General features: G+C 47.7%; 1 protein-coding gene across 5 annotated transcripts in view; it reads left to right on the top strand.

The window, feature by feature from the left end:
• Positions 1 to 16259, top strand: part of NLRC3 (NLR family CARD domain containing 3) — a 35084-nt gene extending 18825 nt beyond the window's left edge. For 4 of the 5 annotated variants that reach the window (XM_070413125.1, XM_070413123.1, XM_070413124.1 and 1 more), the window contains 14 exons: positions 1077 to 1160; positions 1609 to 1692; positions 3753 to 3836; positions 4549 to 4632; positions 5265 to 5348; positions 6047 to 6130; positions 6860 to 6943; positions 7545 to 7628; positions 8112 to 8195; positions 10231 to 10314; positions 10775 to 10858; positions 11844 to 11927; positions 12351 to 12434; positions 12950 to 16259. In XM_070413125.1, the coding sequence (XP_070269226.1) occupies positions 1077 to 1160; positions 1609 to 1692; positions 3753 to 3836; positions 4549 to 4632; positions 5265 to 5348; positions 6047 to 6130; positions 6860 to 6943; positions 7545 to 7628; positions 8112 to 8195; positions 10231 to 10314; positions 10775 to 10858; positions 11844 to 11927; positions 12351 to 12434; positions 12950 to 13040 (1183 nt within the window). In that variant the 3' untranslated portion in view covers positions 13041 to 16259. Of the gene's footprint in view, positions 1 to 1076; positions 1161 to 1608; positions 1693 to 3752; positions 3837 to 4548; positions 4633 to 5264; positions 5349 to 6046; positions 6131 to 6812; positions 6944 to 7544; positions 7629 to 8111; positions 8196 to 10230; positions 10315 to 10774; positions 10859 to 11843; positions 11928 to 12350; positions 12435 to 12949 lie in introns of those variants that run through there. The other variant, XM_070413127.1, reaches the window with a different exon arrangement.
• The last annotated feature ends 589 nt before the right edge of the window (positions 16260 to 16848 follow it).

Raw genomic sequence — 16848 nt, forward strand, 5'->3', positions numbered from 1 at the left:
ATGTGTACTGACATGGCACCAGGCCCAATTTTCTCACAGTTTGCCCTCAAATAGTGTTCTGGGCACAGGATTCTTTCTTTAAATAAAATATAATTTTAAAAAATTTTAAAATTAAAAACGTTAAAGCCTGGTTGTCCTGACATGCCAAGGTTGTGGGTTCAATCCACAGTCAGGGCATATACAAGAATCAACCAATGAATGCATAAATAAGTGAAACAACAAATCGATGTCTCTCTCTCTCTCTCTCTCTCTCCCCCGCCTTCTTCTCTTTCTTACAAATCAATAAAAAAGATTTTTAAATTTAAACATTGCATCTTTAATGTAATTAGATTAAAGTTTATATGCTGACTGCAGGACAGATCTATGTGCTTATATGATCTCTCCTGTAATAATTTCCAAGTTTGAGTAACACTCTTGTTTGTACTTGAAATGATTCCATGACCTAAGGGCAGCTTTCAGAGAATTAGGGAGGTGGGTTTGGAGAACAGGACCCAAGAATAATTTTTATTCTCACAAAACGCTTTGGGTTCTGAAATAATCTATATCTGAGAAAATAAAAATGTGGATTGAGTCAGGAGCAAAACAATTATTGAGGACAGTGGTTATAGTAGTAGGCTCCGTGTGATCTCGTACAGACACCTCTGTGCCTAAGGAGGGTAAAATCAGTTCATCAGAGCTGAGAGTGCTTGAAATTGGCCGTGGTGGGAGTATTTACACCATGGAAATTGGCCAATGTTACAAATCAGGGTTTTTGTATTTTGGTTTTTCCTGAGAGGCAGTTTTCTAGCACACCACTGCCTGGGGGCCTCATTCCTGTGCTATGTCGCAGTTGTGCTAAATTCTGATCAAACTTCCCTGGGACCCTTTGCCAGTGTGCAGGTCTGTCTGCCTACTCTAGTCCTACCTTGCTTGGCTCAGAGGCTTTGGTGGGCCTGGCATTCTGTTCCAGGGCTCACCTGCTCTCTGCCTCTGTCCTGGCCCTGATGATGCTGGTGAGGCTGCGGGGTTTGGATCATGAGCCTGGAGCTGATATTTATAGACTTGCCATAACCACTCTTCTCCCTCTCCTTGGGCAGCTTGGCTGAGAACCAGATCAGTAACAAAGGGGCCAAAGCTCTGGCCAGATCCCTCCTTGTCAACAGAAGTCTGACTTCTCTAGAGTAAGTACACCACCAAAGGCCAGTCTTCCCCCATAGGGACAGGGAGCACTTGTGAGACCTGTTGTGAAGTCCCCTTGACCAGTCTCTCCCATGGGTGGACTGGAAGAACAGCTGAGCAAACAATGTCACGGTTCCTGCTCAGCTATTCGGACTCGCCCAGGAAGCACCAGAATTTCAGGCCTGAACTTAGAGTTATCATTCTCCTCTCCGTCCTTCGCTCAAGTCCACTAGTGCATCGGATCCTATTTTCTCCTGCCCATCGCATGGGGCACCTTCAGAAACTCCTTCCTTGTTTGCCTACATAAACATCTCTGTCCCACTTGCACCAAACATGAAATCCTAAACCCTGATACATTCTGCTCAAGAAGCATAGATTTAAAGGTCAGTGTAACTTCCCTTCCTGGGCACTAGATGAAAGAGAATGGCTGTTTTCTCTTCCTTCCGCCAGCCTCCGCTGTAACTCTATTGGACCTCAAGGGGCCAAGGCGTTGGCAGACGCTCTGAAGATTAACCGCACCCTGGCCTCTCTGAGGTACGTGTCACCTGCTTCCCCCTGAAAAACCTTCCCTTCAGGTGCCACCCACGGAGTAGGAGGTGATTGAAAATGTGGGCATCAGACACCAGCTCCCACACAGTGGGTACCACAGGATCTTGTATCTTAAGCAAGTTTCCAAGTTCCAGCTCCTCCCTGGTTATTGTGCTTCTGTTTATGGCCTGAGCAAGGAATAGAGGAGAAGAAAAGTAGAGATATGTAGAGATGGAGGAGCAAAATAATCTATGAGGAAAACCTCTTGTCCTCCATTGAATGAGAAATCCCCAAGATCATGGTGTCAGAATGTTCCCTGAGATGTTTTCCAAGACATTGAAAGCCCATCTTCCAGAAGATTCTTATAGTTTGGTGTGGTTTGCTGTGCTCCTTTTAGGAGCCAGTGGTTGTATCCATCCTAAGTTGAATGTGTACCACCATTTTGTTTTGTTTTTATGTATTTCTTTTGTTTGTTTATGTTTCAGTTACATATTCTAAAATTAAAAATTATAAGACTTGATTTTATCCTAGGAATTCATTCCTTCTCATTTGGTGCATCACAATATGGCTTATTTTCTATAAGAACATCTTTCCTAGGGACCTATTTCAGTGTATTGTGGTCTGTGTAAACACCTTGTATAGTAGATCTTCTGAGTAACAATTCCACATTGGAAACGTTTTTGTTGCTGTTAATCCTCACCTGAGGATATTTTTTTCTCATTGCTTTTCAGAGAGAGCAGAAGGAAGGGAGGGAGAGAAACATCGATGTGAGTGAGACACATCAACCGGTTGCCTCCTGCATGTGCCCCAACTTGGGACAGGGAGCTAACCTGCAACCCAGGTACATGCCCTTGACCCAGACTCAAACCAGCACCCCTTTGGAGTGAGGCCCGATGCAACCACTTAGCTGCATCGGCCAGGGGGGAACCTATTTTTTATTAGTTTAATGAAGATAGCATTTCGGTGGGCGTCTGAGTTGATTCAGCTGCTCTTGTTTTGACCATGGCTAATCCATGTTCTTTTCACCAGGCAACTTGATGTCTCTTCTATTTTCTTAGGAGAAGCTTCATTTTCTTTACTTTTGAATTCTTCATTTATCTTTATTCTGGCTGCGTGGTCGCCTGACCCATGTCTCTCCTTACCACGGCGGCTACCTCTCCCTGTTTTCATTTTCTTATATTGAGGTGAGGTTCCCACAAAATTCACCATTTTGAAGTGTGCAGTTCAATGGCACGTAATACATTCACAATTGTGCAACTGTCACCTCTATCTAGTTCTAAAATATTTTCAGCACCCCAAAAGAAGACCCTGTGCCCATTAGCAGTCACTTCCCATTCTCCCCTCCCTTCAACAACCACCAATCTGCTTTCTGCGCAATGGATTTGCCTATTCTGGATATTTCATATAAGATGTTTTCAAGGTTCCTCCACATCTTAGCATGTATCAGCAGTTCATTCCATTTTCTGGCCAAATAATATTCATCAGTTAATGGACATTTGGGCTGTTTTCAACTTTTGGCCATGTAAATAATGGTGCTGTACACATTTGTGAACAGTATTTGAATAACTGTTTTTAATTCTATTGGGTAGATGCCTAGGAGTAGAATCTGCTGGTCACATGGTAACTCTATGTTTAACCTTTTGAGGAACCACCAGTCTGTTTTCTACAGTGGCCACACCATCTTACATTCCCACCAGCAGTGGATGAGGGTTCCGATTTCTCTACATCCTCGCCAACCCTTGGGTGCTATGACTTTTAGGTGTAATTGGGATTACGGATGACCTAGCTATTGTTATCCAGATACCATGGGCACCTTGTCCCCAGTCAGCAGGCCAGTGCTTAGAAACCCAGAGGGAAACCTAAGTCCAGAGCAGCAGAGGGAAAGGCCAATTGTTGCCCAGTTCCTGTGTGGTGTGCATTGAGGGCATAGAGTGGTTAAAGACCCTTGTCACTGAGCTTAGCTGCTGCCCTCCCTTGAGCATTGGTGACACTGTGGTGGGATTCAGGCCACCATTGGGTGCCCTTGTGTGCTCCATTGGTGACGCGCCTCTTCCTTGCCTCCACAGCCTCCAGAGTAACAGGATCAGGGACGATGGTGCCAAGTTCATGGCTGAGGCTTTGGCAGCCAACCGGACCCTCTCCGTGATGCAGTGAGTGGGCATGCTGGCCATCAGAAAGTCTCCTTTGTACTCTCTCATCTTCTCCTCCAAGGACCTCTCTGCCTGTGTTTTGCTGGGAGGGATGGATGGGCAAAGCCCTGAGGCTTTCTGACCTGTCTGGATGGCCCCTGGAAAACTTGACGTCCATTGCTTTTCCAGAGAACAGGTGTTGGGCAAAAAAATTAAAAATAAAACCTCCTGCCAATCCAGAAAACCCTCTCCACAAATGTGAGGAAGAACAAAACAGCTTTGTTATTTGAATAAACACTCAACTGGACTGTAATGTACATCATAGGCAATCTGCTGATGAGATTGCAAAGACAGAAATAAATCACACCCTTTTCCATAGCCAACAGACACAACCCATTACATACATGTTTCCAAGATAAACAACTTGTCCTCAAGTAAGAGAACTGGACAGCAGCGTTTGTCACACATAGTTTATCCTAAATTAGCCGGGTAGTTGGGACAGCCATCTGTTTGTTAACTGCCTTTAGCCAAAGGAAAGTTAAAACTTTATATCTTCATGACAAGAAGGCTCTTACAACTTGGAGTCTGTGCTATCTTCCTTGATGTGTACATTTCAGAGATGACTGGCACTCAGCACTCTGTTGTCTCTGACCTCTCACCTTGAGTCAGAGTATTCTTGGCCTGGGAATAGCTGGGACCAGCTTTGCTAAAGGACCCTTCTCCCCTCTCACAGCCTGCAGAAGAATACCATCGGGCCCATGGGTGCCCAGCACATGGCAGATGCCCTGAAGCAGAACAGGAGTCTGAAGGAGCTCATGTGAGAAATGCAGAAAGGCCAAATTGGTATCCTCAGTGTCTAACACAATGCCCAGCGTATCATAAATATTTGTGAGCATGGGGATGGATGGATGGATGGGTGGATGGATGGATGGATGGATGGATGGATGGGTGGACTGGTAGTTGAGTGGATGGATGGGTGGATGGATAAGTGGGTAAGTGTATGAGTGGATGGATAAATAAATGTGTAGGTGCAGAACAACTGGCTTTGGACCCCAAAGCCCTGGACCAGGAGAATGGAGATCCAGATTCACAGGACTGAGTGAGCCACAACTGTCTCAGGCTCACATGTACTGCCTTCTCAGCCAGCAGAAGAAAATGGCATTTCCTAGCCACCTTCACATAACATATCACAAATACCTCTCATTAAAGAGTTGGTCCTTCCTCCTGGCCCCTACTCCCCTGCCAGGGAGCCAAGGACTTCGCTACCTTCATCTCTCACAGGAAGCAGGAGGTCACTTCCAGAGGCCACTGGCCAACCAGCCTCAAGCAGGAGAGACTGTACTGGCACCTTGAGACAACAGAGACAGCCCCTCCTAGACCCTGATCTCTGGGCCCCACCCTGCCCAGCTGCTCTAGGAGGCTGGCTCATCAGTGTCCCATCTCTTACAGGTTCTCCAGTAACAGCATTGGTGATGGAGGTGCCAAGGCCCTGGCTGAGGCCCTGAAGGTGAACCAGGGCCTGGAGAGTCTGGAGTGAGTCTGCCTGACCACCCTCCAGGGGTGGCTGTGGGCAGAGGGGAACTCCCTTCCCCCCTCATCCCCCTCAGGTTTCCTATCCAGTAGGTGGGTGGGTCCTGGAGGAGAGCTGTCAGTCAGGGCCACTTCCCTGCCAGAACCCAACCAACCCCCAACCCTGGGCACGCTATGATCTCAGTGTCTCTCCCTCCATGCCTACCCCACCTGTTTCACCCTAACACACCAGCTCCATTTCCCTGGACAGTAGGGGTTGGTGTTTTCAGGGTGACAACAAGCACTGAAAGCCCTTTAGAAGTTAGCGCAGGTAGCTAAAAAAAGGGTCAGCAGCAGTGGCCTTGGTGGGGGTCGGGGAGCTTGGCGCTGCTCCCACACTGGGGAGACTCAACTGTGCCACTTTCTCTGGGGGCTGCAGACACAGCGCATGCCCCCTCCCTGAGGCCATGTGGAGCCGCCCAAACCAAAGCAGAGTCAAACTCTGGGGCTGGTGGTGCTATACGCACCTGCCCTGACCTAGCAGGGGCTGGACTGTGGGGGTGAGAGAGGAAAGAGGGATGATGAAAAAAAAAACAATGCGGTGTGGCACCTGCCTCAGGTGTCCCCCACCTCCCTGTCGAGCTTAGTGTTTCAGCTGGACTGATGGCTCCCTCCGAGCCCTGAGACAGCCACACCAAATGTGCCCTCTCTTCTGTCTTCAGCCTGCAGAGCAATTCCATCAGTGACACCGGAGTGGCCGCGCTGATGGGGGCCCTCTGCGCCAACCGAGCCCTCCTCAGCCTCAAGTAAGTCCCGGCCTCCCTCTCCAACCAGGTATCCCTTTGGTCAGGGGGTCCAAAGGGACTTGGAAGGAAAGGCCGGAGCTGGGAAGCCCACATTACCCGTGACGACCTCTGGTTGGGCAGCTTGGTTCTGGGGCTGGCATCCTGCACTCTACCTTGCTCTTGGGAGGGCAGGGGCAGCTGTGGCCCCCAGCTGGCCAGCTCTGCTGCTCCCTGCCCATGTACACATCCTTCAGGCACCCAAGCACCCATGCCTGCCCCTCACAGCTCTGAGGTCCCACTGTCTTATCCTCTTCCTCCTAGACCAGCCGTGGGCAAACTACGGCCCGTGGGCCGGATCTGGCCCGTTTGAAATGAATAAAACTAAAAAAAAAAAGACCGTACCCTTTTATGTAATGATGTTTACTTTGAATTTATATTAGTTCACACAAACACTCCATCCATGCTTTTGTTCCGGCCCTCCGGTCCAGTTTAAGAACCCATTGTGGCCCTCGAGTCAAAAAGTTTGCCCACCCCTGTCCTAGACTGTCCTACTGGTAGGTCCTAAAGGGGAGACACTTGGCTGCCTAGCCACCAGAACCTGGGCTCCCTGGAGGCACACACCACATGCTCGCTCAGGAAGTCGGGTCCAACATGAGGTTTCTCTGGTTCTAAAACCCTAAACACCTGGGCTTGTCTCCCCCAGAGGCCTCATCTGCCTGGTCAGCAGCTCAGGGTCTTCTCTTTCTTCAGCCTTCGAGAAAACTCCATCAGCCCAGAGGGAGCCCAGGATCTGGCTCGAGCTCTCTGCACCAACAGCACCCTGAAGAACCTGGAGTACGTGAGGGGGTGGGGGAGGGGGGGGAGGGCTGTGCTTCCTAAGGCTCCTTTATGCCAGGGCCCCACCTATGCAAAGCCCAGAGACTGATGGGCCAGGCCCTGGTCACTCTGGCCATTATAAAAGGCTGAAGAAGGACCTGGCTGGGAGGAGGTAGCCAGGAGACCTGGCCCCTGGTGGCGACTCAAACACAAGTCCCCCACTGTCCTGTCATAAATTACATGAGGATGAAGTAGTGGCAACTCTCTGGCCCTCAGCCCTTTGCTCTGGACGAGCATGTGGAAGGGGCCACATCGTGGGGGCAGCACATACAGTTCAGGAATCAGGAGTGAGTCCTCTGCCACCTCCTGGTGGGTGATCTGTCCTGGAACCTCACTGAGCTGAGCTTTAGCCCACTCCCCCTGGGGGTGTCAGATTTGTTACAACAGTCCAGGGCACGTGCCTGGCACATGCAAGTGCTCCATAGGCGTGAGCTGGGCTGTCCTAGTGGGCCCGATGCAGTCCTTGGGTTGGGGGAGGGTGGTCTGGATTCCCTGGGGAGCAAGGACAGGAACATCATGGTCGGCTTCTGCTCACTCACCCCTGTTCCTCTCCTCCCAGCCTGACAGCCAACCTCCTCCATGACCAGGGTGCCCAGGCCATCGCAATGGCAGTGAGAGAAAACCACACCCTCGTGTCCCTTCAGTGAGTCCTCGGGGCCCCCACCTACCCCGTCCCCTGCCCAGAGCTGCAGGGCTTCCCCAAACCAGTTGATGCAGGAGACCAAGTCCAGCTCTGGGGATCTCCCACACGGTCTCTGGGGCCTCCAGCAGGCTGCAGGTGGTCACTTGCAGGGCCACCAGCCCTGCCCCCTGCTCCACTTCCTGAGATTGATCCACGGAGAGACCAATGGGGTTGGAGGTGGGCAACCACAGCAGGGACCATCTGGAGTCTTTATTTGAGCCTGTCTCTGTACCCACCCCTAACCAGAGAGTAAACGTTGACTCCTTGGGACTAAGGCTGAGGGTTGCAGGAGCTCTGCCCATCAGTGGTCCCTCTAGAACACACCCCGCAGGGACTCCATCCCCTGGCGTCAGATTCTCCTGGGAGAAGCCCGCTCTTTCTGGAGCCCAGGACCTCCTGGACTCCGCCTTGGGCCACGTAATCATGTGGTCCGTGTCTGCCTAGCCTGCAGTGGAACTTCATCCAGGCTGGCGCCGCCAAGGCCCTGGGACAAGCACTACAGTTCAACAAGAGCCTGATCAGCCTCGAGTAAGTGGGGACTCCACGGGGGCAGGGGCGTCTGAAACCTCAGTGCCCACCAAGCACAGGGCTCACACCCTCAGCACACAGCCTCCTCTGTCCTAAGGCCAGCAGGCATGTTTCCATCCTCATCTGCTTTAAAAAATACATAATAGCTTTATTGAGGTATATAATTCTCTGGTTTCTAGTATATTCACAGTTGTGCAACACAACAACTAAATTTAGAACATTTCTATCACCCTCTAAGAAAACCCAGATCCATCAGTGGTCACTTCCCCTTCTGCCCTATCCCGGGCAACCACTAACTTATTCTCTCTATGGATTTACCTATTCGTGACATTTCTATAAATGAAATGATACAATATGTGGTCTTTCATGACAGGCAACTTTCATTTAATATGTTTTCAAGGTTCATCCACACTGTGGCATGTGTCAGCACTTCATTCCTTTTCATGGCTGAATAGTATTCCACTGTGTGGATACGACTTTCATCTGTTGCTGGACATTTGGGCTGTTCCCACGTTTTGGTTATTATGAATAATGCTGCTGTGAACATCCATGTACATGTTTCTGTGTACCTTTCAGTCCTCTTGTGTATATACCTGGGAATGGAATTGCTGGGTCACATGGTAACCTTTTGAGTTTCATCTCCTTTTGACGCTGACTACTTCTCTCTCTGCTTCCAGGATATCCCATCTCTGGCTAGTTCTGTTTGAAATACTTGTGTTCCTCAGGGTTCTGTCCCAGGCCATCTTCCCTTGAAGGTGCTCTCTCTCTTCTGGAAGCTCTCCTCCTCTTCCAGGCTTTGAAGTCCTTATGGCCCCACAGCTATATCCCAGACCTCTCTCCGGAGCTCCAGACCCGTGTACCTACTGCCCATTCCACACCTCCCTTTGGGTGTCTCAATGGTACTTCAGATTGCCTGACTGATCACCCCCACAAGCCTGCTTCTTGGTTCCCCATCTTATGACTAGAACCAGCCAACAGTGAAAAGTAGAAACATCATCCTTGCCCTTTTATAAGTCCTACTGATTCATTTCCAAGTCCTGTTGATTCTCTTCCCCGTGTCCCACCCCCATGGCCACTGTCCAGGCACCAGCATCACTCACCTGCATCACTGCAGCAGCCTCCACACCCAGTCCATCCACGGCTAGCCAGGATCTTTTCAAAATGCAAATCTGTCCCTGTCCTGGTGAGATGTTTCAATGGCTGCCCAGGGCCTGCTGAGTGAAGTCCAACCTTTAGCATGGCTTCTAGGGCCCCCAAACATCTGCTTCCTTAATGTTTCCTCAGCCTCGTTTCACTCTCGAGAGACTTGACTCAATGTCGTTGGGTTCTTTAGATATGCTAGGCCCCCTCCCCATCTCTTATCCTTTGGGTTTTGGTTTAGACCAGCGGTTCTCAACCTGTGGGTCGCGACCCCTTTGGGGGTCGAACAACCCTTTCACAGGGGTCGCCTAAGACCATCCTGCATATCAGATATTTACATTACGATTCATAACAGTAGCAACATTACAGTTATGAAGTAGCAACGAAAATAATTTTATGGTTGGGTCACATGAGGAATTGTATTTAAAGGGCCAGAAGGTTGAGAACCACTGGTTTAGACCTATTTCTCTGGGTAGCCTCTGGGACCACACTGCAGCCTGCTCTTAGCCTATAGTGACTGCTCATTTAATCATGTCTCCTCACCTGAGTTCCAAAAAGGCGGAATTGGCCTTGCTAGTGCACACTATACACTCAAGCGTCTGTTAAATTATTACTGCAGCTACCAAGAATGGCCTGAGGACAGAGGGCTTTCAGTGTTCTAGTTGGCTTCGAAAAGCACACTTTATCTCACGCATTTGTTGGCAATGCTTCCATGTGTCCCTTTTCTTGTTTGCTTCTGATGGTCCAGACCCCAGGTCCCTCTGCATGTTAATCAGGAGGCCATGGGGTGACCCTGGGAGTATAGTCTACAATGTGTGTGGTCTGAATTAGGTAGAAGGTCCAAGCTCAGCACACCATGCTAGAGAGCTGGCCCAGGCTCACTCTCTGTGTTCAGTTTACAGGAGAACGCCATCGGGGACGAAGGCGCCTGTGCAGTGGCCAGTGCGCTGAAGGCAAACACAGCCCTCACTGCTCTCTAGTAAGTCCTGACGCGCGGGCAGCAGTCCAGGAAGCCAGCCCTTCACCATCCTTTCATATGGAAAACCATTTTTGTTTCCCAGTCTAGGAAGCTGCATTTAATTTTCCTAATATCAGCAACCAGGCAGGAGAAGGGATGCCCAGTGCATTCTTGCTCCTGCAGTTGTAACAAAATTTAGGGGTACAGGCAGTGTTCTCCAGCAAACTCTCCAGGAGACTACCTCTATTTCCTGTATCCATAGTACCTAGATATGTCCCAAGCACACACAGTGCAGGGAGGATATGCAGTATCCTTTGGACAGACCACAGCCAATTTTCAGTGCTATTTTGTCACTTTCGACCCTAAGTCAAGGGTGGTGAAAATGAGGGTGCCTGTGAATGGAAGCTGGGCCCCAGGCAGGTATGAGGGCTGGAGAGCCCAGCCTGTCTGGCCTGACTACGTTGACAGCATCTCCTCTTAGTCTCCAGGTGGCCTCCATTGGTGCGCGGGGGGCTCAGGCACTGGGGGAGGCCCTGGCTGTGAACAGAACCTTGGAGATTCTCGAGTAAGTATTCCAGCCTCCGGCTAAAGTCTCTTGCCCCCAAAAACCAAACTGTTGATTCAAGTGAATAGATATGGAGGAGAAAAAAAATATCAATTTGTAAGAAATTCACAAAGCAATTAAATATCAAGCATGCCCAGCTTCCCCATTCCTACTTCACCCCTTCTCCCTGGGAGTCACTATTGTTGGGCCTCCTTTTCTTGAGTACCTGCTTTTCTTGGTCTTGCCCGGGCTGACCATGTCCCAAGATCTTGTTTAGGGGTCCCTGGGGTGGTCTGCGTCCACTGATCTTGGTCTTTGAGATCCAGGAGTTTGCGGCCTCAAGCTCTGTGGGGCTTTCAGGCATGTCCAGGTCACCCCTGCTCCCGTGGTTCTGTGATGCTGAGCACACAGGGACTGCTGGATGGAGTGCTGCCTCTCCTGTCGGTCCAGCTCTTCCTTGGGAATGTGAAAGGAGAATGAAGGCACCAACACACCACCCAGGTTGGGCTGGCTCACCCCTCCTTTGTGTCCTGCTTGCTCCCCAAAGCCAAACTCCATTTTGGCTTGAGAGTAAGGAAGGAGCAACCTAACTCCCCATGGTTACGGAGTCCACACTGCCTCTCACCAGTAGCCCATACTCATCTGAAGAAATAGCATTTTCACCTCTCAGCCATCACGGTGCCTTACATTGCCTGTCTTTTCTTTATTTTTAAACCCTCACCCAAGGATATCTCCCCCCTCCCCTCCCCTCCCCATTGATTTTTAGAAAGTGGGAGGGAGTGGGAAAAGGGAGAGAGGTGAGAGAGAGGGAGAAACATTGATGTGAAAGAGACACATCGATTGGTTACCTCCCACATGTGCTCCAACTGGGGCCGGGATGAACCTGCAACCCAGGTATGTATGTGCCCTTGATGGGGAATCAGACCTACAACCCTTCAGTGCACAGGCCAATGCTTTAACTATTGAGCACACTGGCCAGGACCATTGCCTGTCTTTTTTTTTACAGTTTAAGAGGAAACGCCATTGGGGTGGCTGGAGCCAAAGCCCTGGCAAATGCTCTGAAGGTCAACTCAAGCCTCCGAAGACTCAAGTGAGTGGTTGCCGAGCCCTATCTGCACCCCAGAGCAGAGGACTTCTATGCTGGAACCTCCCCAGGGGATAAGATGCTCTTGATTTCCTCTGTAGCTGCTTCCTTCTGAATGGAAACAGTTCAGACTGTTCTGGTTACTACAGTCTATATTATGGACGAGTTTGGTCATTTTGCCTAGCATAGGTCAGAGGTAAATCACTTAACATCAGCATTTTTGGCCTTATAATCTCCATGGCACTAAGACGGTACAACCTGGCTCCTCATAAACTCGTCTCAGGATTAAATGCCCACCTTGCTGTTGCTATGGCACCTACTGGACAAATCAGTGCCAGAACTATCCCACAGGATGATGCAGTGCTGCTTTCAGAGGTGTGTTCTGCCCTGACTGGCTCACTCTGGTGTCTCCATCTTTTCTCTGCCTAGTCTTCAAGAGAATTCCTTGGGGATGGATGGGATGATATGCATCGCCACCGCACTGTCTGGAAACCACGGGATCCAGCATATCAAGTGAGTGGGGTTTGGCAGTCTCTGCCCTTTCCTGACATTCTCACCCTTAGAACTGTTCCCGGGTCAGGCCCTACCTTCTGCCTGATTTTCGGAGCCAGTGGACTCCCAGGCCCCTCAGCAGCTCTGGGGAAAAACTCAATATAAAAGAAAGCCATTCAGAGCCTTGTCCACGGGAGAGACCCTGGAAGCACAAGGTTTCACCCAAAGCTCTGCATCTTATGTACTGACCTTCTGCTCTTTACTAAAGAGAAACTGTAGCCTCTAGCCCAGCGGTTCTCAACCTGGGGGTCGAACGACCCTTTCACAGGGGTTGCCTAAGACCATCAGAAAACACATATATAATTACATATTGTTTTTGTGATTAATCACTATGCTTTACGTTCAATTTGTAACAATGAAATTGTGGGTCACCACCACATGAGGAACTGTATTAAAGGGTCGCGGCATTAGGAAGGTCGAGAACCACTGCTCTAGCCCTTTAGCCAATTTCTCAATTTGTCCTAATCTTTCTCTAGTCTCCAGGGAAATCACATTGGGGAATCAGGTGCCAGAATGATCTCGGAAACTATCAAGACAAATGCTCCCTCATGCACTGTTGAAATGTGAGCAAAGCAAGTTCCTGGTGGACCGGGCAGGAGGATGGGCAGAGATGCAGCTGGAAGCCTTCAAACAAAAAGACCATTTTCCAGGGTGATTTCCTGTTATCTGGGCATGATGCTGACCTGCACGAGAGCTGGTAAACTGCAGAGGCAGGAAAGGTGCTGCCGAAGGAGGTCGCGAGCACCTCTTCTGGTCCAGGGTCAGTCTAGGCAGGGGTGAGATGGACACTCTGGTCTGGGACAGAGGAAAGGGTCTTCCACTGAGGGACCCAGGACTTACACCTTAAAGCTCAGCAGGTAAGAAGCTGGCCTGAGCTTATTCATACCTTGAGGTCTTCATGTGCCCCCAACTTTTAAAAAATTATTACTTCCTTTTCCCACTCATCTGGTTAAAAGTGAGTGGAAATGAGTTGCCATATTCCAGTGAATGGAGTACCAATTTGGCATTGTTGACAGAGAGGATCTTTCTTTTCTCAAGAAGAAAGTTTTAGGGGTATGATCCTTAGAGATAAATGGAAAAAATGTGGGATTTTTAAAAAGAGAAATAAAGGCTTTAATTATAGAATTCTGGAGACAGAGAAAAAAAAAACTTTCCCAAAGTTTTTGCCATTTTTTAAATCCATCACAAAATCTCTCACAGGCATGGATTATGTCTGGCATATGTTATTTGGAGTCTGGCACACTAGTTATCTATAGCACATTCAATAATGTTATTCTTAATAATAATGTTATTATTATTATTGGGCTCCCCATAATTATTATTACTCTGACTACCTTCCCTCTGAAGGCAAGGCAAGGTGAATTTCCATGTGGCATAGATTCCCTCAGATGTCTGTCTGTGCTGAAAGGAAAAGATCCCACATGGACACCATAGCTCTCATTAATTAAATAACCAAGGGAAATGCTTACAAAGATTATAAAGTAATTATCGTTTTAATATTTGGACAGGAAGCACTATTATTCCTAATGCTTCTTTAAAAATGAGCATTCAGGCAAGAATCAATGGATACTAAAACCCTGGATGAAAGCCAATTGAGGGAGTCGGCCTGGTGGTCAAATCCCTCTAGTGTTAACTACAACAATTAAGGCTTGGCTAGAACAAGACTGTGCACAGAGACCACAAGGGGGTGCACCAAGAGAGCATAAAAGATGCAAAGACAAAAAAACATGACAGAAATGGAGGATATGGAGCTAAGAATCGCAATTTTGAGGGCTTGCCATAAATTTGTGCAGAGCCTCACGAAAACTAATGAGACCCTCGATGCTACGATAAAGAAATTAGAAAGTAAGCATACACGGACTGAAATAAAGAATATTATACCCAATAGCAGACCAGAGGAGCACAAGAATCAAACCAAAGATTCGACAAAAAACACCCAACTGGAAAAGCAAAATGAAAAAAGAATCCAAAAGTGTGAAGATAGTGTAAGGAGCCTCTGGGACAGCTTTAAGCAGACTAATATCAGAGTCATTGGAGTGCCAGAAGATGAGAGACAGCAAGATATTGAAAACCTATTTCAAGAAATAATGGCAGAAAACTTCCCCCACCTGGAGAAAGAAATGGACTTACAGGTCCAAGAAGCGCAGAGAACCCCAAACAAAAGGAATCCAAAGAGGACCACACCAAGACACATCATCATTAAAATGCCAAGAGCAAAAGACAAAGAGAAAATCTTAAAAGCAGCAAGAGAAAGAGGCTCAATTACCTACAAGGGAATACCCATACGACTGTCAGCTGATTTCTCAACAGAAACTTTGCAGGCCAGAAGGGAATGGCAAGAAATATTCAAAGTGCTGAATACCAAGAACCTACAACCAAGATTACTTTATCCAGCAAAGCTATCATTCAGAATTGAAGGTCAGATAAAGAGCTTCACAGATAAGGAAAAACTAAAGGAGTTCATCACCGCCAAACCAGTATTATATGAAATGCTGAAAGGTATCCTTTAAGAAGAGGAAGAAGAAGAAAAAGGTAAAGATACAAATTATGAACAACAAATATGCATCTATCAACAAATGAATCTAAGAATCAAGTGAATAAATAACCTGATGTACAGAATGAACTGGTGACTATAATGAATCAGGGACATAGAAAGGGAATGTACTGACTATTCTTGGGGGAAAAGGGGTGTGGGAGATGCGGGAAGTGACTGGACAAAAATCATGCACCTATGGATGAACTCAGTGGGTGGGGAGTGAGGGTGGAGGGTGGGGTGGGAGCCGGAAGGAGGGGAGTTATGGGGGGAAAAAAGAGGAACAAATGTAATAATCTGAACAATAAAGATTTAAAAAAAAAAAAAAAGAAAGCCAATTGAGGAAGAAGATATTCACATAGTCTCAAAACATCACCCACAAAGGGTTATCTAAAAGGTATCTTACAGAAATTTTACAAATGTTGCCTTAACAAAGCGATTAAACTTAATGTCACCAAACTGCCAGCAATAATGGGACAAATGGACATCAGGGGCCCTGATGTGATGCACTGAGAAGGACATATTGCTGATGTAGCATTTTTGCCAAAAAGGTTTACCTGAATCTAATCACGAAGGAATAATCCGACAAAATGAGAATTGAGGAGCATTCTGCAAAAAAAAGGAAAAAAATAGCCTGACCTCTTTAAAAAAGTAAATGTCATGAAAAATAAAAAAGACTTGGGACTGTTTTAAATTGAAGGAGATTCAAGAGACATAACAACTTAAGATCTTTGACTGGATCCTAGCCTGGAGGGGGAAAAACCAGCCATAAAGAACATTATTTGGAAACTGGGGACATTCGAACATGGGTCATGTGTAGTATTTATTGGATTACTCTTTTAAAAAGATATTTTTGCTGGGTATTGACAGTTTTTTCTTTCAGTACTTTCAAGATGTTATATACTGTCTTTTGGTTTGCACTGTTTCTGGCTGAATTGAGAACTCATCAGAACAACAGTTGCAGTAGCTAAATGTTGAAGCAAACTGTGCTAAGCAGGAACCTAGCACTGGAGAAACTTCAGGGGCCGAAGCAGTGGAGAAAAAGAGTGCTCTTCATGGACTTAAAGAGCAAGCCACACTATAATTGGAAGGAAAGCCCCGACTTTCTCCAAAGTCTCTCAAGCACCCTCTACTGGCAACACTTAACATCTTGCTGGCTGATAAAGGAGAGATATTACAAAAAATAGCACGGTTACAACAGAGCAGGCCAAGAGGTGAATTTGGAGCTGAGGCAATAAATTGATACCAGCACAGTGGGATGTCCTGTTTTTCATTCTGGACAGTTCCTACTGCTGTCTTCAGGATCAGTAATGTTTTCTTCTGCAGTGTCTGACTGCTCTTAATCTCAGTTTGTTTGGTTTCATCTCATTTTGTTACTCTCTGGAAGTTCTGTTTGAGGCTTACTTTATATCTTCTGTGTCTGTCCTTAATATACTCATGCTTTCCTCTACCACCTGAATATACGAAATATAGTTATAACTGTTAAGAATGTTCTTTTCTACTAATTCTATCACCTATCATTTATGGGTTATTTCTTGATTTTTCTCATTATGCCTGATAATTTTTTTACAGTGAAAAAAATTTATATTTAGAACTAGAGGCCTGATGCACGAAATTCATGCATGGGTAGAGTCCCTAGGCCTGGCCGGTGATCAGAGCCAATCTGTGGGGCAACTGGTGGGGCGATCAGGGGCCCCTGCTGGCACCTGCCTTGGCTGGCCTGAGGCCTGTAGGTTGGGGGCAGCTCCTGCATTGAGCATCTGCCCCCTGGTGGTCAGTGCATGTCAGAGGGACTGGCCATTCCACTAGTCATTCCACCGTTTGGTCGATTTGCATATTAGA

The sequence above is a fragment of the Myotis yumanensis genome, unplaced genomic scaffold, assembly GCF_028538775.1.
Source record: "Myotis yumanensis isolate MYYU_CA2020_CCGP unplaced genomic scaffold, mMyoYum1.0.hap1 SCAF_4, whole genome shotgun sequence".
NCBI classification, from domain to species: domain Eukaryota; kingdom Metazoa; phylum Chordata; class Mammalia; order Chiroptera; family Vespertilionidae; genus Myotis; species Myotis yumanensis.